This window comes from Pituophis catenifer, unplaced genomic scaffold (genome assembly GCF_029215685.1).
Source record: "Pituophis catenifer annectens isolate HBS135680 unplaced genomic scaffold, rPitCat1.0.hap2 SCAF_1, whole genome shotgun sequence".
NCBI lineage: Eukaryota > Metazoa > Chordata > Lepidosauria > Squamata > Colubridae > Pituophis > Pituophis catenifer.
The window spans coordinates 259,100,458-259,127,971 of NW_027256881.1; the positions used below are offsets into that span (position 1 = coordinate 259,100,458).

Here is a 27,514-nt window from a genome sequence, read left to right on the forward strand (position 1 = left end):
CAAGGACGCCTCCAGGAGACACAAGGCTCTGGAGCGCCAGTTCGAGAAAGCGCGCAACCAGTCAGCACAAGCTGTTTTCGCACACTTACCTACGCCACTCTCGCCCGTTGTCGAAGCTACGGTCCAGCCCGTCCATCAGGCTCCTCAACAACCTTCGCAACCGTTGTTTCCATCGCCAAGCATGGAAGTTTTCCCTGAGGCGTTATCGACTCACTGCATGGAGCCCGTGGACCTCTCGTGCACTGCCATTCTTCCTCGACGGTCTCAGCCGGAGGCGACCTTTACTCCCACGGCGGCAGGCTTGCGCGCCACGGAGTCAGCTCCTCCACCTTCTCAGTATGATATTCAGCGGATCATCTCTGACACGGTTTCCAGAACACTGGCAGCGACTTCTCAACGGGCTGCACCATATGGAGCCTGGCCTCAGCCACGTTTTCCTCCTCCTCCTCCTCTGGCCCGGGACCCTCAACAGGTCCCTACCCAGTATCAGGCTATGACGCATGAGTCCGAGCAGTATCTGGACCATGGTCACCACGAGGAGTCGTCTTCGGAGGAGGGAGAGTGCGACCCGTCGGATATGGATTTATCTGATGATGCAGATATGCCACCCGAAAAGCCAGCCTTCTCTGGGCTCTTTAGACCCTCGTTATTCAAATCGCTCCTGCGCAAGGCCAAGTTGGCCACAAATATGGCTGACCCAGTCTCTCAAGTTGATCAGCCGGGTTCCTCTCAACAACATGAGGACTTGTTTACGGCTCCTAAGGCGCAAGCGGACTTTATTCCGTGTCCACAGCTTTTTTCTGAGGTGGTCCAACGATCCTGGACCACACCCTCATCCTTGCCCGCTCCTTTGGGGCTAGACAAAAAATTTTATTGTTCGGCGCCTAGTCTCCAAGATCTCCTTCAGTTACCGACTGTAGACGCACCAGTTGCCAATCTGACAGCTTCCTCTGTAATTTCCAACGACGTCGCCGACGGTTTGCGCTCAGAGGACCGAAAAGCTGAGTTTAACTTCCGACGTACTCACAACGCGGCCGCCTGGGCGGTTAGGGCAGCCACCTCAGCTTCCTTCTTCAGCCGTGCCTGCTTAATCTGGCTCCGCCAACTTCACGAGCGCCTCCCCCCGGCGGATTCACGCCTCCGCCAAGACGTCAACAAACTGGTGGCGGCTACTGAATATACGGCGGACGCTTCGCTCAATGCCGCGAAGTTCGCTTCGCGCGCCCTGGTGTCGTCCGTCACATCTCGCCGTCTATTATGGCTTAAAAATTGGAGAGCCGATGCCAAGTCTAGGTGGCGCCTCGCTTCAACTCCATATAAGGGTTCCCGTCTTTTTGGAGAGGCCTTAGACCCCATCCTTGTCGAGGACAAGGATAAACGGAAGGTGATGCCATCCTCATATAAGAGGGCAGATCGTAGACCATCGTCCTACTTCACCAGGCAGCCCTTTCGGAACGACTCCGGCCCTTCGGGGTCCTTCTCCTCAAGGCCCTATTCTCAAGGATTCGACCGTTCCTTCGATAGACCCGCCTTCAGAGACCGTGGTCGAAAGGCCCCAGCGCCCAAACGGCCATTTCGAGGTACGGGCTCCCGTACCTTTAGAAGAGGGAAGTGACTACATCCATCTTCCCATTGGCGGCCGTCTGACTCATTTTCTTCCCCAGTGGGAGATCTCGACGTCGGACGCCTGGGTGCTCCAAACAATCCGTCTTGGCCTTACCCTGGAGTTCCGCTCCAGACCCCCCTCACACTTTGTCCAATGCCCTATTTCTCCCAACCTGGACAAGCGCCAGCTAATGGAGGCAGAAATCCATCACCTGCTTCAAATCCAAGCCATCGAACCGGTTCCCCACCATCATCGCGGGACCGGCTTCTATTCAATTTTCTTCCTGGTCCCCAAATCATCCGGGGGTCACAGGGGCATCCTAGACCTCAAGAGGCTGAACGAATTTATAGTATATCATCAGTTCAAAATGGAGTCCCTCCGATCAATTCTGGCTTCCATTCGACCATCGGACTGGATGACCTCCATCGATTTGAAAGAAGCGTACCTCCACGTACCCATACGACTGTCCCATCGTCGTTTCCTACGCTTTGCCTACAACAACAGGCATTACCAATACAAAGCAATGCCCTTCGGCCTCTCCTCCGCCCCAAGGACCTTTACAAAGCTCCTGGCAGCAGTGGCGGCCCATCTACGTCAACATCCGGTCCGCCTCCACTGCTACTTGGACGATATCCTAGTGCTCTCCCCTTCTCCGGCCCGGGCATCCCGAGACCTAGAAGTGGTGTGTCGCTGCCTTCGTCATCATGGCTTCTCCCTCAACATTCCGAAGAGCCAACTGCAGCCCACTACTCGCATCCTTCACCTAGGGACAATAATAGATTCCGTAAGGGGCCAGGTGTTCCTGTCAACGGACCGGCGTTCCAGTCTCCAGTCATTAACATCACAGGTCCTCTCCTCTCGGAAGGTGACCTTGCTGCTCCTGTCCCGCCTGCTCGGCAAAATGATTTCCTGCCTGTCTGTCGTCCCTTGGGCGAGATTCCATTCGCGCCAGCTCCAGTGGTTCCTCCTCCCCTTTCAGAGAGCCAGGAGGAGCAACTCTCCCACACTAGTCTCCCTCCCGCCAGAGGTCTCAAGGTCTCTCCTCTGGTGGTCCTCCCAGAGCCTACATCAGGGCAGCTACTTCCAGAATCTACAGCGCCTGGTAGTGACAACGGACGCCAGCCTGTCGGGATGGGGAGGTCATCTTTTATCCCACGTTGCCCAGGGAACGTGGTCAGCAGAGGAGAGCCTAAACGAGATCAATTGGTTGGAACTCCGTGCGATCCGCCTCTCCCTCCAACGGTTCCAGCAGATTGTGTCAGGGCACCATGTCCTGATACGCACGGACAATGTAACAGCAAAGGCACACGTGAACTGCCAGGGGGGGACTCGCTCGGGTCCATTGATGGAGGAAACGACCCTACTGCTGATCTGGGCGGAGACGCACGTCCTGTCCCTTGTGGCGGAGCACATCGCCGGGACCACGAACATCACAGCGGACTGGCTCAGCAGGCAACACTTGGACCACGCCGAGTGGCGACTTCACCCAGATCTGTTCGCCGAGATCGTCCGCAGATTCGGCACGCCTCTGATCGATCTATTTGCCAGCCGCGACAACACTCACCTACCCAGGTTCTTCACCCGGTACCAGTGCCCTCAGGCGGAGGGAGTCGACGCCCTCGCCTCTCCCTGGCCCAGGGGTCTCCTCTATGCCTTTCCCCCTCTACCGCTCCTTCCTCGTCTGATCCGCAGGATAATAGCAGAGAGGGCAGACGTCGTTCTGGTCGCACCCCACTGGCCTCGGAGGTCCTGGTTTGCGGATCTGGTGGACCTGTCGGTGGCACGGCCGTGGAGGATTCCAGGGAACAGGATCGTTCTCAGCCAGGGGGTCATTCTGCACCCAGACCCGCAGTGGTTGCAGTTGACCGCCTGGCGCTTGAACGGATCTTGCTAAGGCGAGCCAACGTGCCTAGCAATGCGATCCCCACGATTCAGGCATCAAGACGGCCGTCAACATGCCGCATTTATAACGCAACCTGGAACTCCTTCTGCTCCTGGTGTGCTAAATCCCACCTGGATCCAACGTCTGCTTCTGTTCCCGAAGTGCTGGGATTCCTTCAGCGGGGCATGGACAAGCACCTTGCGCCTAACACTCTTCGTCGCCAAGTTGCTGCACTTAGTACGGTCCTTTCGACTTCTGCAAAGCTTCCTCTCTCCCAGGACCCGACGATTCGCGACTTTCTGCGAGGGGCATCCAACCTGCGCCCTCCTGTTATACATCGATACCCGACCTGGGATTTGACTCTGGTCCTTCAGGCCCTCATGCACCCTCCATTTGAGCCTCTCGCCTCCATCAGCCTCCGCTTTCTGTCTCTTAAGGTGGCGTTTCTGGTCGCGATTACTTCGGCTCGCCGTGTATCCGAACTAGCTGCACTGTCGGTGAGAAGCGACCTTTGTGTCTTCCATGCAAATCGCGTGGTACTAAGACTAGATCCCTCATTCCTGCCTAAAGTAAATTCCACATTCCATCGAGCCCAGGAATTAATCCTTCCGGACTTCTGCCCCGATCCTCGACATCCTCGGGAAGCAGACTGGCACCTGCTAGATGTCCGACGGGCCCTGCGCAGATATATTAAACGAACACAGCATTTCCGGAAATCAGAATCGCTCTTCGTTTCCTTTCTGCCCTCCTCCATGGGCCGGAAGGTATCCTCCACAACCATTGGGAGATGGATTAAGTCCTGCATCTCCAAGGCTTATTCAGCTCGGAATAGACCAATTCCGCAGAGGATTCTTCCACATTCTACCAGGAGCGCCGCCACAACGGCCGCCTGGACCACTAATGCCTCCATCTCTGACATCTGCAGAGCGGCCACCTGGTCATCCTTGAATCCCTTCATCAGGCACTACAAGGTGGATTCCTTTGCCTCGGCGGAGGCATCCTTCGGCCGCCGGGTGCTCCAAGCTGTATGCAACTCTTCAGACGACGTACAGCAGCCGGGTTCCCTCCCTGTCTGAACTTGCTTGGGTAAATCCCGAAGCTTTGGATTCTCCAAGCTGCGCGTTGGAGAACGGACGTTGCTTACCTGAACGTCCCTTCTCGACGCGCAGCTGGAGAATCCAACCCACCCAGCTTGGCTGCTGGACATTCCTTCCTGACGCTCTACTGCTCCTTACTTCGTGAACAAAACTGGGACTCTGTTGAGCAAGTGGGCGTGTCTGAAGAGAAATCTCTTAAAGGAACACACTCAGTATAGGCTATCAACTACTGAACAACCCGAAGCTTTGGATTCTCCAGCTGCGCGTCGAGAAGGGACGTTCAGGTAAGCAACGTCCGTTCTTTTTCTGTTGTCTCATCATGTTAATGGGTTTGTGGATATTCTTAGTCTGGCTCCACAGTTGAAATCTTAACAGAACACACAAGCCAAGGGGTATCCATGTGGAGGAGAAATTAATAAGTAAATAAATAAAAAAATTAAAATTTAAAGGAAGACTTTATTGTTATATCTGCCGATAGTTAACTTTATAGTGTTTCATTCCAATTGTCCTGTGATAATAATTGATCTCCTGACAATTTTTCTTCGCTTGAATTGAGTTTGTTAGTCATTTCACACTAAGGGTTTCATTTATACTTACCCCTGGTTTGATGTGATTACTGAATAAGCTATGAATGTAATTAATACTATACCATAATATGATGAAAAAATATATTCTAGTCATTTGATGAAATCATACAATATGAGAAAAGACTACCTATAAGCCAAACGAAAAACAATTGAATTTAAAACTAGATGTACTAAATTAATTTTTAAGGAACGTCCACATAGTCACAGAGCTACTCAAAGGGGCATAAACAAGAGTTAAAAATCATAGTAACAAAAGAAGAACCAACATGATTCAACAGTGTATGGTGGCATTTTCATTCTAAAAACTCTTTCATAAAATAGATTAGGTATACATATTTCAGTGTAGTTAAAATATTATTTGATTATTGAAGACTGAAATAACTTTGTTGGCCCTGGTTTATATCTGGTGTTAGATGCTCTTTGTTCTTATGGATTTTCATGCATAAGGTAGGACTAGAACTCACAGTGTCTAACTTGGTGCCTTAACCTCTAGACCAAACTATTGCATTTTGATTGAATATACAGTAATTTATCATAGATATATCTTAAGTGTTGCTTGAATAATATAAATGTGATATACATATCTCTGCAAAAATGAATAATTAGTGTGATTTTCTTTACACTAGGACCAACTGCACACCTATTATACTGTTATGTTGCAAGATGTAATTGGAAAGACTTTCCGACTTCTGGGATATACCATTCAGTATGGCTGCATAGCCCATTGTGTTTTTGAATATCTTGGAGGAATTGTGATGGTAAGTTAAAAGAAGTTAATTTTGATGAAAACAAGTATATGTTTTCAATTTGTTACTTTTGAGTCTACTAATATTAACATCTTTGTATCAATATTTTCCACTGTGCTGCTCCTCCAATCCATGGACGGGTAGCTTCTCCTTTGTTGCTGGGCAGAACTGAGTGCTGATCTCCTTCCTGCAAACTGGCCACGCCCACGCTGTCCAATCAGCTCCGTCTTTCTCACTCAGTTGCTGTGAGAACTAGCAATTCTGAGTGCTCCGTTGAATTTAACTATTCCTTGTTTATTATTTTTGTCTCCTTCCCTCCAATTTTTTCTATTTATTTCATCTTATTTCATTTACTTCCTTATTGGATTCTAAACTAAATTTCCGAGACTGCTGGGCGCGTGCGAGCTTGGGGCGCCAAGCCGCAGCCCACGCCGGCTTCATTCGGCTTGCTGCCTTCCGAATCCGACCCGGCCGGGCGGATTCGTGCGAAATTGTTGCTCGCGGTTGAGCGGAGCCGCGTTTGATCAACCTGAGGCAGCCTGGGCGTGAGCGAGCTCAGAAATTCAAACGGCAGTTCCCGCCGCTTCTCCTCAGCTTGCGGAACTTCGGATCCGACCCGGCTGGGCGGATCCACGTGGAGATCGCCAATTTCATCGCAGCGGTAAGGCTGGCGTGGCGGCAGTTGGGAATAGTCCCGGACGCCTTTAATTTGGCCGGTGTGAGGAGCGACCTGCTGTGAGGCACTATACGCGTCGTTGGCTTCATTAGCCTTCCCACCAGAGCCGCGCTCCCTGTGACGGCCGCCATTTTGGGACATGGAAGACGGCCATTTTGGAGGCCATTTCATCCAATTGGTGTAGCGCTCTTATCATCGGCCTGGGATCACTCTGCATAGGATCCATTTCCCATTCGGTGGTGGACATTATTATAAGGGCTTGAGCTCAGCGGCTTCTGAGCCTTGGACCCACATTCCAGTGGCTTTGCAGGGGGCGTTTTCCTTTCTGCTACGCTCTAAATTAAGGCCTACTCCCTTTGCTATTGGAGCTCAGCGTCTTCTGAGTCCATTGTGTTATACATAAGGGGCGCATTTCCCATTGACCCCTAACAACTAGTCCAGGAACAGTATTGTCTCATTGGCTCACACCATCAAGATGGCGGATGTTCCTCTATCTTCTGATTCTGACCTGGATTGCTCTCCTCCGCGGCCTCAGGAACAGGCTCGGACAAAGAGAACCAAGACCAAACAACGGAAACATCACGCACAACCTGGGCCTAACAAAGCAGAACAGCGCAGATACCAGGCTTTAGAAAGACAGTTCGAGAGAGCCAGACAGCAGTCGTCAGTTCAGGAACAGGCCTCGATTGCAGATGAAAGTGCAGGCCGTACCAGACCCTTGCATTCCGGCTCTTCTTCAGGCGATAGAGACTTACACACCTCTGCCAGTCTTCGCCTCTCTAGGGGCGTGTCAATGTCGCTGCCTGATGTGTCAGGCCAGTCTATCCCAGGTGGTTCTCAGAGACGCTTACCTGAAGCAACCTTTACTCCAACAGCGGCTGGCCTTCGACCGGAACTGTCGGATAATCCTGTTAATTTTCAGGCAGCCTTGTCGGATGCGCTAGCTAAGATCCTGGCGGCTGGCATACAGCAAGGAGCAGTGGGCTCTAATCTTCCCTCTATCGCTCCACCTGTTCCAGTTCGAGCTGATTCTAAACCTACGCGACATGCGAATCAACAAACCGACGACGGCTCTTCTGAGGAATTCGAGTCGGGCGAGATTTGTTCTGAGGATGTTGAATTTTCTGAGGACGAAGGCCTTCCGCCGGATAAACCCGTGTTTACCACCCTTTTCCGTCCTTCGGTATTTAAATCACTCTTACACAAGGCCAAACTGACCACCAAGTTTGGCGTTTCTGAAGCTCAATTGGGAGATACTTCTCAATCATCTGCAGCGCCACATGATGCTCTCTTTCATGTTTCGAAGCCGGATCAGGAGGTCATACCTTGCCCTCCATTATTCTCTAACGTCATCAATTCTGCTTTCGGTCAACCAGGTTCCTTGTCTTCTCCCAGTGGCATAGACAAACGACTTTACGCTTCAGCGAAGGAACTGGAGGATACTTTGGCCCTACCTTCCGTTGATCCTCCGGTGGCAAGTTTATCCACGTCTTCTCTGCTGACATCAGACGTAGTCGATGGCCTAAAAGCTGAGGACCGTAAGATGGAGCTTGGCTTTCGAAAAGCGCACCAAGCGGCGGCTTGGGCTATAAGGGCGGCCACAGCGACTTCTTTTTTCAACCGAGCTGCTCTTATCTGGCTCAGACAATTACAGGAGAGATTGCCACCTGATGACACCCGGCTACATCAGGACATTAATAAGTTGGTGGCTGCGACTGAATATTCGGCCGACGCGTCGCTCACAGCGGCCAAGTTTGCTTCCAGATCCATGGCAGCCTCTGTGACAAATCGCCGTTTATTTTGGCTCCGTAACTGGAAGGCGGACGCCAGGGCCAAGTGGAAGTTGGCTTCAGCTCCATACTCCGCTCCTTCTCTATTTGGTGCCGCACTTGAGCCAATCTTAATAGAAGACAAGGACAAGCGCAAAGTCCTTCCGTCCTCCTTTCGTCGACCTGAGAGGAGATACACCCCTTACTCTCAGCGCCAGCCCTTTCGGGCCTATTCGGGGTCGGGCGGAACCTACTTCCATCGTTCCTATTCCCAGCCTTCGGACAGGTCCACAGACAGACAACCTTTCCGTGACCGCTCCAGGGGCCAGTTCCAATCGAAGCGCCCCTTCCGAGGCTCCAGTTACCGTCCAGCCCGCAGGGGCAAGTGACGCCGCCGAGTTGGGTCCTATTGGGGGGAGACTCCAGCACTTCCACCTCCAATGGGACCTCTCGACAACGGATGCTTGGATCCGCCATACGATTCAGCAAGGCCTGCACATCGAATTCCACTCCATGCCGCCCAACAGATTTCGCAGCTGTCCCATTCCTCTGTGTCACCGGAAAAGGTCCCTCTTGGACACCGAAATATCGCATCTCCTTTCGATCAAGGCGATAGAGCCGGTGCCCCAGGGACAGGAAGGCACTGGATTTTACACTTCCTTATTTCTGGTGCCCAAGTCATCGGGGGGTCACAGAGCCATCTTGAACCTGAAAAGTCTCAACCGGTACGTTCGGTATCGCAGGTTCAAGATGCAGTCACTTCGCTCAATTTTGGCGGCTGTCAGATCCAACGACCTTCTACAATCTGTGGACTTACGCGAGGCCTACTTACATGTACCAATTCACCCTGCCCACCGCTGTTACCTGCGGTTCGCCTACAACAACAACCACTATCAATATCGGGCGATGCCCTTCGGGTTATCATCGGCACCCAGGACTTTTACCAAGCTGGTAGAGGTGGTGGCGGCGGCTGTCAGGATTCACGCAATCCGTCTAATGTGTTATCTGGACGATATTATTGTCATGTCGACGTCTCCCGCTCAGGCAAGGAAGGACATGGAGTTGGTGTTACAAATTTTCCAAGCCCACGGTTTTTCCATCAACCGTCAAAAGAGTCACCTGTACCCGACCACCCGCCTACAACACTTGGGGGCGGTGATCGATTCACAACTGGGCCAGATGTTCCTGTCCCCAGCTCGCATTCAGGACCTCAGGGCGATGGTGGGACAAATACAGGATCAGAGGAAAGTACCACTTCTCCTGCTATCTCAACTGTTAGGGAAGATGGTGTCCTGCATATCCATCGTCCCGTGAGCCCGCAGGCATGCCCGTCCTCTGCAATGGCTGCTACTTCCCTTCCAGAAACAGGGCTGCAGCACTACCAACTACCCGATTGTTTTGCCCCCACAGGTTCGGCTGTCTCTTCGGTGGTGGAAGTCATCAGCAGTCCAGAAGGGATGTCTGTTCCTCGAGCCCAGTCGACTGGTCCTAACTTCCGACGCCAGTCTCCAAGGTTGGGGTGCTCATCTGCAGGAAGCAGTGGTACAAGGTCAGTGGTCCCAGGCGGAGCAGACGAACAGCATCAATTGGCTGGAGTTGAGGGCTGTTCGTCTCGCTCTGCTTCACTTCCGTCACATCCTCAGGGGGCAACATGTGCTGGTCTGTACGGACAACATTACCACCAAGGCGCACATAAATCGAGAAGGGGGCACACGTTCCAAGGCCTTGATGAGTCCGAAAGACTGTTGGCCTGGGCGGAACTCCACACGGCATCTCTGATAGCAGACCACATTTCGGGTCATTCCAATGTGACGGCAGATTGGCTCAGCCGGGAGACCATCGATCCGGCGGAGTGGACCCTGAACCAGGCGGTCTTCGAACAGTTGACAAACGAGTTCGGTCAGCCTCAGGTGGACATGTTTGCCACAGCTCGGAACGCTCAACTGCCCCGCTTCTACTCACGTTACCCAGACGCAAGAGCAGAAGGCACCGATGCACTATGTTGTCCTTGGCCCACCGGACTTCTTTACGCCTTCCCCCCGATTCCCTTGATCCCTCGCTTGATTCGGAAGCTGATCCAGGAGGGTGCAGAGCTGTTGTTGATAGCCCCACGATGGCCTCGGAGACCCTGGTACGCGGATCTTCTAGAGCTCTCCATTGTTCCACCTTGGACGTTACCTCTCCGTCCAGACTTATTAACCCAGGGGGTCGTCGTCCACCCAGACCCGCTGTGGCTCCGATTAACAGCCTGGCGTTTGAGCGGCTCCAATTACAGAAGGACAGACTTTCCGTTGGGGTCATCTCTGTAATTCAATCAGCCAGGCGTCCCTCCACGACACAAATATATGAAGCATCGTGGCGGGCCTTTACATCTTGGTGCCTAGCACACCATGTGGACCCGACCTCTCCGGATATTCCTGATGTGTTGGACTTCTTACACGACGGTCTTACTAAAGGTCTTGCCCCAGCGACATTGAGACGCCAGGTGGCAGCTCTGTCCACGGTCATCTCTTGTGAAAGTCACCGCACACTTTCACTGAATCCCAGAATTCGGGCATTTCTACACGGTGCCACCAACATCTCTCCACCGGTAGTACATAGATACCCGTCATGGGATCTGCCGTTAGTGCTTAAAGCTCTGACTTCGGCACCATTTGAACCTTTGGCCTCGGTTTCTCTAAAATTTCTGACCTTTAAGGTTGCATTTCTGTTAGCTATCACATCCGCGCGGCGGGTGTCAGAACTCACAGCTCTCTCCATACGCAAAGAGCTCTGTACCTTTCATAGCGACAGGGTCGTCCTGAGGTTAGATCCGACGTTCTTACCAAAAGTTAATTCCCTCTTTCACAGAACCCAGGAGGTGATATTACCAGACTTTTGCCCGAATCCTCTCCATCCATCTGAGACTTTATGGCATACCTTGGACGTTCGTCGGGCCCTTCGTCGATATATCAGAAGGACAGAGTCCTTTAGACAAACCGAAGCTCTGTTTGTTTCTTTTGTCCCTGCTTCTATGGGGCGGAAGGTATCAACGGCCACGTTGGCTCGTTGGATCAAAGCCTGCATAGCGACCGCCTACGATGTTCAGAAACGGCCTCGTCCTCCGCATATTTATGCTCATTCTACCAGGAGTGCTGCCGCCATGGCGGCTTGGACTACGCAGGCTTCAGTTCTGGACATTTGCCGTGCGGCCTCATGGGCTTCTGCTTCATCGTTTATTCGGCATTATAAGATCGATTCGTATGCTTCTGCCGAAGCTTCCTTTGGCCGCAGGGTTTTACAACAGGTGGCCACAGCCCAGGACTCTGAGAGCAGACAGCCCCCTCCCTGAGCAGTGAACTTGGGTACATCCCGTCCATGGATTGGAGGAGCAGCACAGTGGAAAAAGGACGTTGTCTCACCTGAACGTCCATTTTCGATGTGCTGCGACTCCAATCCATACCCACCCTTGGGCTTCTGCTATGTTTGGATTTGTGACAGTTGTGTTTGTTATTCCAGTTTGAGTTCTTCCAGTTTGAGTTCTGGCGCCTTCATGAGGAAAGACTGGAGCTGATTGGACAGCGTGGGCGTGGCCAGTTTGCAGGAAGGAGATCAGCACTCAGTTCTGCCCAGCAACAAAGGAGAAGCTACCCGTCCATGGATTGGAGTCGCAGCACATCGAAAATGGACGTTCAGGTGAGACAACGTCCTATCTCAGCAGATGGCAGGATCCTTCTGATATGGCCTGAGCTCAGAAACTAAAACAGATTAGGCCTGGATAATAGTGAGAGGAGAAACTAGTTTGGTATGAAGACTAAACTATGTAAGAAGTTGAAAAAATATCCCAAAAGAACCAATAGAGAATATTTGTAGTGCTAGTTGAAATGAAGGGACCTTGGTACTCTCTGAGCTTGATTGTTTTCTTGCAGATGTTTCATTACCAGAACTAGGTAACATCCTCAGTGCTAGGTTTGCTCTCATTTTATGTTCTAGCACAGGCCTGTCAAACTGTGGCCCGCAGAGGCCACACCCATCCCGGCTCCACAAAGGCAAAAAACATCATGTTACATCATGATATGGCCTGCAACGCGATCGAGTTTGACACCCCTGTTCTAGCAGCTTGTTCTGTCAATGTTGGTGGGGGTGGTCTTGGTGGTTCTTTGATTGGGCTGTTTACTGTTAGCTTGTTTGGCAGTTCCTTGAAATCTCTATTTCACTTGGGAGATGTAAATGGTGAGAGGAAGAAGTAAAAGGGTCAATGATCTCTAGCATGGATTTGTGTTAAAGTAATATATAGGTTGGATAACGGTTTTCTTGTAGAGCTGTCAAAGCTCATTTCAGATATTGTAAACTCTAGCAATATTTCTAGTAAAAATCCAAGAACTTTGGAATCAAAATCCATAAATACTAATATCTAATTGGTATAATTGAAAATACAGTTCTATAAGCTTTTGTATTACAGTGGTATCTTGGTACTGGTTAATTGGTTCTGGGAGGCACAAGTACCAAAAACGACTACCAAACACATTTTCCCAATAAGGAATAATGTATTGGTCATGAGGTAACTGACACTGACAAGTTCTAGTTTGCACATTGAGTACTAAACAAATGAATACCAGGAAAAATGTTTTACATCAAAATGCATTAAGTACCAAATTTGATGAGTTTAAAAGCAGTCAAGGCACCACTGTATATTGTTAGTAACATTAGTTTAAATTAGTGACATTGTTTTCCATGAACTCTTAGCTACTAACAAGGAAAATTTGGAGTCTTTAAAATAATTTTGAAAATGTAACTCACTTTCTTTGTTTGCTTCTTAGTGTACAGGACCTTCAATGGAGCCTACAATTCAAAATTCTGATATTGTATTTTCAGAGAATCTTAGCAGCCACTTTTATCGTATTCAGAAGTACGTTGCTTTAATTTTTTATAGTTTACCCGAACAAGTATTTGTATGCTTTCTGTTAAAGAACTTATGGCTTCCTTTATCATTTTCCATATTAATATTATACACTTCATTCTACAAAAATTAAAAGACTAACATTTTATGGTTGATGGAAGTTTTCTTAACTATACTTTCATAGTGCTTATTTAAAGGTTATCTTGCTTTACTTTGTAATGGATAGCTAGAGATTATCATCAGGATGCAAAGTCAGGATGCAGTTATCTCCAGAAATGTAAATATCATTTTTATGTTATCCAAATACTGTTTTATTAGTAGTTTATAGAGTACCGAATGTGTGCATAATGCTAAACACTGATAAAAATCTGGATTGCATGCATTAAGCCAAGCATTTACAATCAGATAGTTATTGCTGTTGGACAACAACTCAAACATAGCTTGTGGTGAACCACAAGACTTAAAAGTAACTATGAAAATGAAATAGTTGTGTTTCCAGTTGTGTATAAGCCTATATCCTAGAAATCACCTTAGGTTTGTTTGCATTTTAAGTAAAAGTTACTTCTTGCCAAAGTCTCCATATGCTCATGGAATTCCATATGCTCCCTTTCAAAAAAGGATATTTTATCTAGTACAGGGTCATCAACCCCCAGACCGTGACCCACTACTGGGCCATGACCTATTCGGAAATGGGCTGCATGAGTGGCTGGCCAGAGCTGCTAGTTGATCTGCGGACGGGCGCAGGCCAGCCTCTTCCTCCCCCCACCCCCCGGCCAGGCTGCAAAGCCGCAAAGATTGGGGACTGTTGATCTAGTCTTTTGGTTGGCAGGTAAAAACAACTACCTTCCCATCCTCTAATACTGCAGCACTGGAATTTTCTTGCTCAGTAGACTAAAAGCAAAATAATCTGAAGTACCTGGAGGATGTGGGCTACATTAGAATAACCACATACCTGATTTGGGATAGATTTTAAATTGTGTTTTTCACTTAACAAATTGCAAGATTTGCTGACTTTTCCTTATGACCTTTCCGTAGAGGTGATATTATCATTGCAAAAAACCCATCTGATCCCAAAACAAATATTTGTAAAAGAGTAATGGGCCTGGAAGGAGAAAAAATCTGTACAAGCAATCCCTCAGATTTTATAAAGACCCACAGTTATGTAAGTATTAATTTTGCTTTCAAATCTTTCATGTCTTGTAGTGGCATTTTTGTTTTCATGCCTTTAATTAAATTTCATATATCATAAAGCAGGGGTGTCTAACTCGATTTAATTGAGGGCTGCATCAGGGTTGTGTTTGACCTTGGGGGACTGAGTAGGCGTGGCCGGGGTGGGCATGGCCAGCTCAACATCTTGCAGCCCTCTGCCAGCGAAAACGGAGCTCGGGAGGGCTGCATGTGGCCTTCACGAGCTCCGTTTTCACTGGCAGAGGCACCAGGGGCCAGTCCTTTGCTGTTTCTAGGGCGGCCTCACTGGCCAGATTTAAGCACCCCGCAGGCTGGATTCGGCCCGTGGGCTTTGAGTTTGACACACCTGCCAGAAAGGAATTTTCTGTATTTTCCTCCCTATAGTTAGCTTTTTGCAAAGTTTCCTTTGAACCTCTCAGAAAAGAACTGAAATACAATACAGAGACTATAGTGGAAAGAAAAACATGAACAGAAACAATCTTGCACCACCACTGTTTTGCACTAGTTACAATCTTAATGACAATGTGAAACATCTTAGTATATTAAGAGTTCAATCTTTATGTCCTGGTTTCTTAATATGATAGATGTTTTAAATTTTCCAGTCTCTTGAGTTATGTATAATGTTCACCTCTTTCACTTATGACCATCTAATTACTCATTAGCTTTGAACTTTTTAGAAAAGTAAATGGAGTGGTTCTTGACATGAAATAAGCTGATCATTGGATGGGAATTGGAAACATTGTAGCCATCCAAAATCAATCAAATAGTTAGGCAGATTTAGTTGTAGTCATTAATTCGTATACCAGAGACCACACAAAAAATTAAAGATTCATCTGATGCTTGCTGTTATTACCATATTTCCCCCAAAATAAGACCCTGCCTTATATTTTTTTGAACCCTGAAATAAGCGCTTGGCCTTATTGCCATGTGCTCAAAAGCCCAATTGGGCTTATTATCAGGGAATGTCTTATTTTGGGGGAAACAGGGTAATAGATAATTTATTGGAGGGTTTCCAAACGTAGTTCCTTGGTAGTGACATGGACAACTTGGCACTTTTCTGACAAGTTGGATTTAATACATAGAACCTTGTGTAAAACATTATCTGAGTGGACAGGATTGAAGGAAAAATGTAGAATACATAAATAGCATGTTGTTCATTTTATAAATAAATATAAAGCAACATTTTACTGATGAGGGCCTGGTGGCTCAGCAGACTGATAGCATTGTGATTAACACCAGCTGTCTGCAATTACTGCAAGTTCAAATCTCACCAGGCTCAAGGTTGACTCAGTCTTCCATCCTTTTGAGGTAGGTAAAATGAGGACCCGGTTTGTGGGAGCAATAAGCTGACTTTGTATAAAAAAGAACACCCTTTGGGAGGGCCGAAAGCCCTACTAAGCAGGTATATACCAAAGTATGAAGACTATTGCTTAACGCATTGTAAGCCGCCCTGAGTCTCCGGAGAAGGGCGGCATATAAATCAAATATATATATATATATATATATATATATATATATATATATATATATATATATATATAAATAAATTTGGTTTTTAATATATAATGTAATTTATATAAATTTAAACCAGTTTTTTAAAACATTTGTAGACGTAGGATTGAAAAGTATTTAGTAGCAGAAGATGTTAAAGCATACATCAAAAGTTCAAATAGCTAATATGATTTACTCTAAATCAAACTATATATTTACATTTACACTCTGAATAGCAGGGTTCAGACATTAAATAAATTTTGGAATACTTTTGTTGTTTTACATTCCTTTGTTGTGCACTAATCCCAATCTTTAGAACAGCATAAATAAAAAACATACACATTTTATATATGCATGTGATTGAATAATATGTACATTGTATTTTGTTTATATTTATTCGGTTCCGTTAGTATTTACAAACTGAAGTTGTTGCTTGAAGAAAGACATAATGTCATTTACTGCAGGCAAGATGTATACTAACAAAACTGCATTATGCAAACAGCGATAAAAAAATGATATACAATTTCATTTCTCAGCAAGATTTTACTGATGATCAATTACTGCACACTTTTAATGCCCTGGCTGCAGCTGATGTAGAGAAAAATGTTTACTCTTTGCTGAAGTTAAATTCATTCTGGAGAAGAGGTGCACCATCATCCTGTGGCTATCTCTAAAGCTAACAGTCTGAAAATTGTGTTATGGTTGAGAACAGGTCTTATTCAGCAGTTTGTGATAACTATAGATTAATTAGCCTTCAATAGGCAATACTTAATAGGATGTGGACAAATCATTGCCTTTATTTTGGAAAATAATCCAATTTAAATTGGAGCTGAAGCAAAATGAAAAAAATTCACATCTCTCTTAAGAATCATGTGATAATCACAGTGCTTTCAATTTGCAAACAAAATATTAATGTCCTTTCTCTAGGAATAAAACCTTCTAAATTCCAGGCAGTCCAATATGTAAGTGAAAAGAGAGTATGACAAATTGGCATAGAGAAAGGAATGCACCTGCATCCTTCCCTTCACCTATGTCTTATGAACAGTGAGTGAGTCGGCTCTTTAAAAAGGAGCTGTACAGGTAGTCCTTGACTTACAACCATTCATTTAGTGACCATTTGAAGCTACAACAGCACTGAAAAAAGTGACTTATGTGACCATTTTTCACAGAATGCCAGGATTCAGGATTGGACCACAGAACCACAATAAGCCAAGTGGTAGCAGACTAGTATCTAAAAGTCTTAGACACGATAAAAGAATGGCGCTGGGAGGAGAATGTGGAGAGTCTTATTTTTCCTGTCTTGCACAGCCCCAATGTTACATAGAGTGGCTGAACAAGACTGGCAGATAAGTACTGATAGTGAGAGGCAATTGAATGAAACAACAACTGAGCAGAATGGGAGAAAGACTCAGAGAGCAGAAGAATGGCAATTTTGGTAGCCAGAGAATTGCTTCTGGAGGGCCTCCAAAAATATGAAAGCCAGAGAGACCAGCATTGCAAACAATCCAAATGATCAGCTCCAAACAATAGAGATATTGCCCCATAGCTATAAGGGCAATAAGAAATCCAGAGAGAAACCAGGAGATCTGAGCAGTATTATACCTGACCACATCACCTTACCAATAGTAGATCCTTGTTGGTATCAGAGCATATGAATGGATACGAATGAAATCAGACACATAAGACAAGTTTATACAATGCTGTTTTTTCACTATATAAGCTTAGTGCAAAATATATTTTCAAGACTTTTAGAGAATGTGTTTATATCTATATCTATAATGACCAAGAATGAATATAAACAATAATAAATCTAAGAATATAGTCTACTAATAGAAGTTAACCAAAGTATTTACATTTTTATTCCTTCGCTTTGTAAAACCAATGCTCAGCTGCTAGTTTCTTCCTCATCCCATGTTTACTTATATCAGTATAGAGTTAGAAATGGTAATAATTTCTGTCCTTAACACATTCATGACCAGATTTCTAGGACCTGAACCACATGGAGTCTGACCACAATCTGGATTCCACCTGGCTCTTTTTGTAGGTTCATTTTTTGGCTTTAGCTGCTTCAAGCTCCTTCCTAGTTCTTCCTGGCTAAGGATCATCTAATCCTCATTCTCTCAGCTGTCACCTCTTCTGTTCCATGTCCGATCACCTCTGCAGTAGCATCTCCCACAACACGAAGAAGACCTCTCCACCCCTCTTCTGTCTACCTACTGTGACTTCTTTTATACTTCTTTCTTTTTGAAATCTACAGGCCAGCTTGCAAATGATTCGAAGAGTTCAAAACCCCCCCTTTTTATTTTTACTGTGGAACTGCCAACATGCCCAAGCTGTGCACCTGACCACCACAGGGAAAAAACTGACCTAAACAGTTGCATGTAGCATTTTCTTGTTTCAAGAAAGTTCACCTTTCCACAACTGGTGCTAGGTAAAAAATCAGCAAAGGAGATGGCAGCTTTCCAGTCAACCGGAATCAATGCGCAGATGAATTTCAGGTTACGGATGGGCAGAGAAGAGTAAATTAAGGATTTCAAAAAGTCAGAATTATAGGATGAAGAAAAATACAAAAGAAGACAACTGAAAAATAGAAAACAAATTGTAACAGCAGCAGTTCTAGTTTACAGTGTAAAAAAGCTATGTAAGATGATGGATACTACATAAGATTATTAGAATAAGAGAGCAAAAATAAGACAAACTATTGAATGTAGAGTCAAGTTTATTTTCTATCAAATTATTACAACGAAGTACATTTTCCTAGTGAGCCTGTGTCTTGTCTGAATCTATACCATTCCTGAATCAAGACATGGGGTGTTTAAAAACAAGTACGCTCAACATGTTATTTAATTTCCTAGGGATGGGGGACACACAACTATCTCTGTGATAAGAAATCTTCAGGCCAGATTTCTTCAACCTGGATGCCCTGCAGAAATATGGACTTTTACTCCTATATTTCCCAATCTGCATGGTTATTACTGAGAATTCTGTGAGCTAAAGCTCATTAAATTAAATGAGAAGCAATCCAGTAATACAATAGAGCAATATTATTTAACTATAAAAGAAATTAAGGCTATTTAGGAACAATATACTCAGAAATTACTTGTTTGATACTATAATAGAAGATATAAAAGAATAACAGATTATATTGAATAAAAAAGAGGCTGAAGCTGATTTGAATGTAGATCTGAACTTTTAAAAAAGCCATATTACAAAAGTGACACAGAAAATATGACATGATGGATTTACAATGTCTTAATAATTAAAGGGGATATACAAATAAGAGAATGATTTGGAAAGTTTTTTTAAAATCTTGGGTTTACAAAAAGGATGGGTTAAACTACTGAAGCTGATCCTAAAAGGAGATAGAGAAAATGATAAGAAATCAACATATAGAATTATATTTGACAGGATTAAAGATCAAGCTTTTTAAAATTAAGCAGAATTATAAAGTGAAATTTGATGGGGATTAAAATATGTATGTTGTGGTTTCTGATAGCTATTAATGAGATTTATTTTGGACCAGGACCAAATGACAAGGCCTCAAAGATCTGTTTGTAAGTGGGAAGAGATTTATTTTATTTCTTGAAGAAAGTGATTGGATTATAAAATGGATTTCTTTGAAGGTTAAAATATGTATCTTACTATTTTTGGTAGCTCTCAATAGACTTTTGTTGATTAGTACTAAAAAATGTGTTTTTACAATGTGTTTTACTAATAAGGGAAGAAGAGGTGTTTTTAAATTGAAATATTAGAGAAGGTGTTACTGAAATGGTTTATACTTTTTCTGGAGGATGACAGAGTCATCTTTCATATATTTTTTCTATCTCTGCACCTTTTTATACTTTCCTGTTTGTAGTAAAATTTATCTTTGTATTTGTAAACTTTAATAAAATTTTGACTCTGGCTGTTCTGTTAACTCCAAAACTGAGCCAATCCTTTATCCCTGTCCATTATTGTCCTAATGCTATCCATTAGGCTTTTAATTCTTGGGGACTGATTGTCAAATACTGAGATTTTCTCAACGTGTTTAATACACTCTGGTTAAGTTGGAAATTGTATTTTGTGTTCAGGGTTTCCTAATGCCTTTGTAAGCATAAGGCGCGCTCCCCTTTTCACATACATCATTGGCTTTGTTAAGGAGATCCTTCATGCTAGGAATGTGTTAGTAGGGCCTCCAGCTGATTGTTAGTGTTTGAAGATATTTTATTTTCTAGACTTCTGAAAACTTTCATTTTTTAAGGTAATAGTAGAGCAAAATGGTAGTGCTGGAGAAGACTCCTGCAAGTCCCTTGGACTGCAAGGCAAACAAACAAGTCAGTCCTAGAGGAGATCAACACTGACTACTCTTTAGAAGGCCAGGTCCTGAAGATGAAACTCAAATACTTTGGCCACCTAATGAGAAGGAAAGACTCACTGGAGAAGTGCTTAATGCTGGGAAAGATTGAGGGCAAAAGAAGAAGGGGATGACAGAGAACAAAGTGGCTGGATGGAGTCACTGAAGCAATACGCGTGAGCTTAAATGGGCTCCAGAGGATGGTAGAGGACAGGAAAGCCTGGAGGAACGTTGTCCATGGGGTTGCGATGGGTCGGACATGACTTCACAACTAACAACAACAACAAAGCGCAAAATATTAGGGAGGATGTCTTTCCCTTGGGAAAATTGTAGATGAAGTTGTAGTTGGCATTTTTCTCCAAGAAGGATGCAGGGAGTCAGTTCTTAAATATGCTCCCATCTGGAACCACATTTAAGCCTGCCCCTTAAGTTGATATTCAGCATATTTTCCTTTTGCTTTTGAGAAATACGTAGGGATGGTAAAATACCTAGAATCGCCAACCCAAAGCAGTAACAGATGCATTCCTGTTTAGAGGATAAATGGAGTTTGGATTTGTGTCCTCCCCTTCCACCACTTCAGAAGAGCTAGTCTTGTCACCTCTTTTTTCTCTTGTTCTGTCTACAACATTCAACAACCACTCTTCACTCTGCATTGACTTGCCATCTTCCAACTAACAAATCTTCTAGTGCTTGTTTTCTCTAGTTTCAAACCACTTAGCTGTTACATACCCACCAAATTTTCCATTTTTTCCCTTGTTCAGTCCAGTTCTTCTCACTCTGCCAACCCAAATTTCCCCTCCATGTTTCACCTCTTCCTTTCATTTTGGTCCTGCCCTCTGGGACAAGGAGGAATCATTTTTATTTTTTATTTTCATTCATTTATTTTAGAAATTCATCTCCGAGTTCTAAAATGTTTAACTTCATATTAGTTTTAATAGCCTTTGAATTATTTCAGTGTATATAAGTCCAGGAATTGTTCTATAGCTGTTGTACTATGATTGATATAAAGCAATTTCTTTATGGCTGAATCCCTAGCATGTTGTTCATATGCGGTACATATTAAAAGGCTTCTGTCACATTGTAAGGTCACCATTATTAATTTTTAAATTATAAGGAGGGACTTGCTGGTTTGTGATGGTCATTAATACAATATTATGTGTTGTGAATCCTGCCTGCACATAGAATGAACTGTGATATTAATTAGAACTTTGACAAGTCCTCTCTGATAAAATGATGAGATTATTCGTAATTGATGTCACAATCAATTACCATTTAGTTCATCAGAAGCTTACTAACTGGTCTAGCCTTAGTGCTGGCCTCAGGATGTTGATGAGTGTGTGGCTGCCCTGCTTATGCTATTACTGTGACAGTAGAGCAAGATTTTCAGTCAACATCCTAAATTAACTCTTTTAAAGTCTATTAAATAAATGAATGTCATACCGGTCCAACCTAACATCTCCATTTGTAGATTTTTATCTGTGTTGCAGTGTTTTGGGGAGCCTATGACAGAGTATTTATTGGATTTCCTCCCCCTGAATCTAAAAGTGTAAAATTATTCATTTGCTGCAATTGTATAACGTATGAAACTAGACTGTATTAATTGCACTGCTTTTCACCTACATATTTGTTCTTTAATTTTAATATTTCTCAGGTACCTAAAGGACATGTTTGGTTAGAAGGTGATAATCTCAGGAATTCTACAGATTCCAGGTGTTATGGTCCTGTTCCATATGGATTGATAAGAGGACGAATTTGCTTTAAGGTATATTCCTACAATCTAAAATGTGTTAATTTAACAGTTGTTATAGTCTTTGGGCTTAAGCTATGACAATGAGACATGTTCATTAGCTAGTGAAGCACAGGGACCAGGGTGTTAAAATGTTACAAAGAACATGATCTTCTTAAACAAGATTGTGTTTAAGCCTTTACAAAGTATTAGTTAAGTATCTACCTACATAAAAATTTGTGTGTGCGCATGCACTCACACACACAATCTCTCTCCCTTTCTCAACAATTCATTTGATTTTCTCTTTTCACTTATAAAAATACCACCATCTTGAACTGTCATTTTTTTATTTTGCAGCAAAAATAACAATAGTAAATATACTAGTTTGGACCCAACAATTCACACAATGGGGCTTCTCTTCCTGCTTCCCAAATATTACAATGTTTTCCTTGGTAGCAGCATATGATGTGATATGTAGAAAATCAGTGGCCTGCCTTATGTACCCCTGAAAGGCTTTTTCACTTCCACAAGAAGTACTAAAATACCACTCATTCCACACCTTCAGCGGCTCCACTTCTTTTCTTCTCTTCAGTTATTCCTATGCTGATTACTGCTTTGCTTTAACCAGTTATTGATTCCTAAGAGTACCTGAACTCTAATTCCTTGTTTGCTTAGTCGATTCAGAAATCCTCAGCGAGGGATTTGCTAAAAGCTTTTCAGAAATCGAAGTATAAAATCTTCCAGATCAATATTTACATGTTCAGAGTGTCAAATAACATAAATGGCTGTAATATAAGGTTTTTCCTTATAGAAGCCACCCTTTTCTTCCTCAATATTAAGCATAACATGCTTTTAGTGTGATGGATCATTTTATAAAAATGGTTTTATGCCATTCTCTCATAAACAGAAGATTTTAATGATATATTTTTAAAAATTATTTTGGCTTCCTGCCTCATCCTGGGTGCATTTCATCTGTTTCGTTTCTTATGCAATTGTAGTTTGCTGGTTAACTCTCATATCTGATAATATTTATTCATAATTCATCTATTTTGTTTAGATGAGTGTATGCCTAAAGAGTACCAATAATTTTTGATGTATGCAGAAAGAAAACAAATCCTCCATAATAGTCATATATACATCTTAAAGAATTGGTCATATATATATATATATTCACATTATCTTAAACCAGTGGCCGTCAAGCTTTTGGGGATCAGGGACCAGTTCTGTGAAAAGAGGTTTTTCCATGGACCGGAGGGGGAGTGGTGTTGCATGCTGTCTGCATCCTGTAGATGGGGCTTCACTTGTTTGTGTGGCCTGATTTCTGGCATGCCATAGCCCTATGCTGGTCCATGGTCTAGGGGTTGGGGGTTGGGGACCCAATTAAAATATTTAGCCTTAACAGAAAAAAACGTGAGAAAATTAAACCAATATAAACGTTCTAATTTTCTAAACAATCTTAATATATCACCTGAAATCTTGATCAATCACCATTGAGTATGTATTTTTGCCATGATGTGTATCCAGAGAAGCAGTAGGGAGAGATTGGAACTATAATTCATACCAGAAAATTCCAAATATTTTACTTATTAAATAAACATATTTCATTCTTGAAATTCTCCCAACACTGTAGTTTAAGTGAAGAGCATATGTACTATATTTTTTAGACTATAAGATGCTCCGGACTATAAGACGCACATTAGCTTTAGAGGAGGAAAACAAGGAAAAAAACCCTACTTCTGCCTCCGCAGCCCATTCGCTGCCGGTTGCTGCAAATGGGCGGCAGCAATGATAGGCGGCGGTGATTCCAGCCACCTAGAACAGCTGATCGGCACTGCACCAACCCCCTTCCCCCCGCTACAATATTCGCTCAATAAGACGCATAGACATTCTCCCCTGAAGTGGAGATAGCATCCAAGAATGGGTTGTCCTCATCTGCTAGCCAATAGGACTGAGTCTGTCAAAGCTGCGAGGACATGCTGACACCAACGGTCCCCAGCTTTTGACTCAGTCCTAGCTAAAGACAGACGTGCTTTTAACTAGGTCACCTATTCCTGGATACTTTTCCACCTTTGAACTTCACCTTCTTTGACTATACCTCCAATGTGACAGCTCTTTTCAGAACTTTGACAACTGTATCACCAACTAATTCCAGCGTGAAGAGCTTTTAGCTCGAGCCTGCTGAGCTCTGTGCCGAGCTCTGCGGCAAGTCAGATCACCAGGAGATGATCCTGACAAGACATCCAGTCGAGCATTGCTCGCAGAACCAGCTGGGGCATTTGTGGAGCTAACCAGCACTCCCGCGCTTCCGAGATCGGCAAGAGCTTCAGCGCTCCACCGCTTACAGAGAGCGGCCGGCTGAAAGGTGAGCCTTGGACTGTCATTAGACAGTCCCCCAGAACAAGACCCAAAGATTGAGTCCCTTCCCGGTCCCTGGGCATACTTACGAATTGCCGCCTTTCTTTCCTTTCGCAGCAGACCCCTTGAGGCATGTCTACACGGCAGGAGCTTTAAAATGGAAACCGCGCCTGCCGCTGTAAGCGGAGAAGCCACTTCAACAAGGAAGAGCCCGAACAGGGCATGGAGAGTTAGAGTGGCTTCTGGGGCCTCGGGATCGAGGCCCGCAAGCCAGAAAGCAGCCGCAAAGCTCTTAAAGAGGTCTAGGGGCATGGCTACACCTACCAAGGCAGCAGAACGAGAGGCAGCAAGGTGCCAGAAGGCCATCAATTGGGAAGTGGCCAGGGAGCTGAAGGAGGCTGACCGCAGGAGAGCGCCTCCAGCCCTCAGTCAGGCAGTTTTCTGCCAAAATGTGGGACAGCTGTTGGACCAAATTGAGGCACTTGAAAACAGGCCTCCACAGACTCTATCTCCAGATGGCGCTGGAGAGCAGCATTCAAGAGCTGAAGCCATTCTGCCCATTAACAGTGAGTCACAGTCTGGCTCCCATCCCACCCTTTCTCTGCCTCTTCTGCCTGGCAAAAGCCTTCAAGGCAAAGGGCTTCATCTAAGGAAGCGACCTTTACTCCGACCACAGTAGGAATCCGCTCAGGGGAAGCCCAGGAATTTCAAGTTCCTTCTGGCATGGAAGCCTTAATATCAGAGGCTATACAAAAGGGGATAGCAGCTGTTTTACAGCAAAGCCAGAGAGCTGCTTCAGTTAGATCTGACTATCCCTTGTCTCTAGATCTCCCTCTGGTGCCTCAAGCTTCAGGGGAATTTTTGCCCATACAGGAACCATACTCCCCTGCTTCCTCCAATCAGTCACCCTCAGAGGAAGAGATGCCCAGGGAGTTAGAGCTGTCAGAGACGAGGGTTTACCACCTGACCAGCCAGCTTTTGCTGGTCTTTTCTGGCCAGCCTTGTTTAAATCCTTGCTGTACAAGGCTAGGAACACAGCTCACATCGCTGGCTATTTGCCAGCTCCAGAGCCATTTCCAGATCCAGTGGAGCCTATGGGCCCACTGTTTTTAGAACCAATGGCAGAGGCCGAGGTGGTGCCTTCGCCCAGATTATTTTTGAATGTGGTGCAAAGGCAGGGGGCCTCTCCAGGGGCGGGAGCAAATCCCAGCTCACTGGACGAAAGGTTCTACAATGTGGGCCCAGACTTGTCCAGGGCACTTCAGGTGCCTGCGGTGGATGGCCCGGTGGCAGCGTTGGCCATGCTATCCATAATGGCCACCGCCTCTACAGTGACTTCCAGATGACTCCTGTGGCTCCGCCAGTGGCAGGCGGATACCAAACATAAGTGGAGACTAGCCTCCGCCCCGTTCTCAGGGGAGTGGTTGTTCAGAGAGGCCTTGGATCCAATACTGGTCGAATCGAAGGACAAACGTAAGGTCCTCCCTTCCCCTTCCCAGCAGACAGATTTCCACCCCCAGCCTTATTTCCTCTGCCAGTTCTTTAGAGGGCCAGATAGCGGGTTTGGGCCACAGAGACCACAGCGCCCCTTTGTGCAAAGGCAGGACCAGCAGCAGGACGGGGCGGGGAGGTATAAGCAGCTCCCCCCTAAACAGCCCTTTTGAGGGGGAGGAAGCCGTTCTTTCAGGCAGCAGAAGTAATTTCAATCCCGACTCCTATTGGGGAATGCCTGGCCAAATTTGCCAGGCAGTGGGAGAGCACTACTACGGACGCATGGGTTCGGGAGACAGTCTGGTCAGGCCTCTCCCTGGAATTCCTCTCCACACTCCCAAGGTTTTTTATTCCCTGCCCCATTTCGGGGAACAGGGTCAAACGTGGACTCATGGAAACCACTATTCAACATCTGTTGGAGATACAAGCGATTCAGCCAGTTCTGGGGGATCAACAGGATGGGGTTCTATTCCACCTCTTTGTAATTTTGAAACCCTCGTGTGGGGGGTGGTGGTACAGGGCAATTCTGGACCTGAAAATGCTGAACCGCCTTGTCATCTACTAGCGGTTCAAAATGCATTCGCTTCAGTCCATCTTGGATGGTGTCAGAGAGGGTGACTTCCTCACCTCTATCGATCTCAGAGGCTTATCTCCATGTCCTGATTTTTCCCGGCCATAGGCAATACCTAAGATTTTTTTATGCGGGCCGTCACTATCAGTATATACTGCCATTTGGCCTCTCTTCAGCACCCAGGGCTTTCACTAAGTTACTTGCTGCCCTGGCCGTGCACCTACGGGCTCTCCCTTTACTGGTCCAGTGCTACCTGGATGATATTCTGATCCAGTCCGCCTCCAAAATCTGGGTGCAGGAGGATCTCAGAATCACCATCCAGGTGCTTTAGGACCACGGGTTTTCTATTCACCAATACCCTACTTGGGACCTACTAAGGTACTGCAGGCACTGACCGAGGTCCCATTTGAACCACTGAGGGAGGCCACATTGCATTTACTGACCTGCAAGGTGGCATTCCTGGTGGCCATAACATCGGCCAGGCGGATATTGGAGTTGGTGGCACTATCCATCCGGAGAGATCTCTATGTGTTTCAGACTAATAGAGTGATCTTATGTTTGGACCCTTCCTTCATACCAAAGGTGAACTCGTGATTCCACAAGGCCCAGGAGCTTATCTTGCCCAATTTCTGCCCCAATCCAGTGTATTCCTTGGAATGAAAGTGGCACACGCTAGACAGGAGGAGGGCACTCTGAATCTATATCAAAAGGTTTTCCTCATTCAGGAAGTCGGAGTCGCTCTTTGTATCATTCCACCCCACCTCCTTAGGAGCCAAGGTCACTCCATCGACCCTGGGCCGCTGGATTCGGGTGTGTATCTCCAAATCTTACGAGATATAGGTCCTTCCTTTGCCCAAGAGTATAACGGCACACTCCATAAGTAGTGCAGCCACAAGTGCGGCGTTGTTGTGACCTAGGCTCACTTAGTCATTACAGGACACAATTATTCTCAAACAAAACTATTTTATTATAACAGCTGAGAATTACTTCATTTCCAGCTTAGTCCAAATTAATTCCAAAACAAGTCCTTCCGAAAAAGTCCTTCGGGCTTATCACAAACCTTTATCTTCTTTGGCACCCTGCCAAAGGCCTTTCTTGGCAAAGTCCCACAAAGTTC

At 45.4% G+C, this 27,514-nt stretch overlaps 1 protein-coding gene across 1 annotated transcript in view; it reads left to right on the top strand.

Moving 5' to 3' along the window:
- Nucleotides 1–27,514, top strand: part of IMMP1L (inner mitochondrial membrane peptidase subunit 1) — a 47,262-nt gene that overhangs the window by 18,514 nt on the left and 1,234 nt on the right. The window contains exons 2-5 of the mRNA XM_070957521.1: nt 5,799–5,930; nt 13,163–13,251; nt 14,278–14,404; nt 21,906–22,016. Of these exons, the coding sequence (XP_070813622.1) occupies nt 5,826–5,930; nt 13,163–13,251; nt 14,278–14,404; nt 21,906–22,016 (432 nt within the window). The 5' untranslated portion in view covers nt 5,799–5,825. The remainder of the gene's footprint in view (nt 1–5,798; nt 5,931–13,162; nt 13,252–14,277; nt 14,405–21,905; nt 22,017–27,514) is intronic.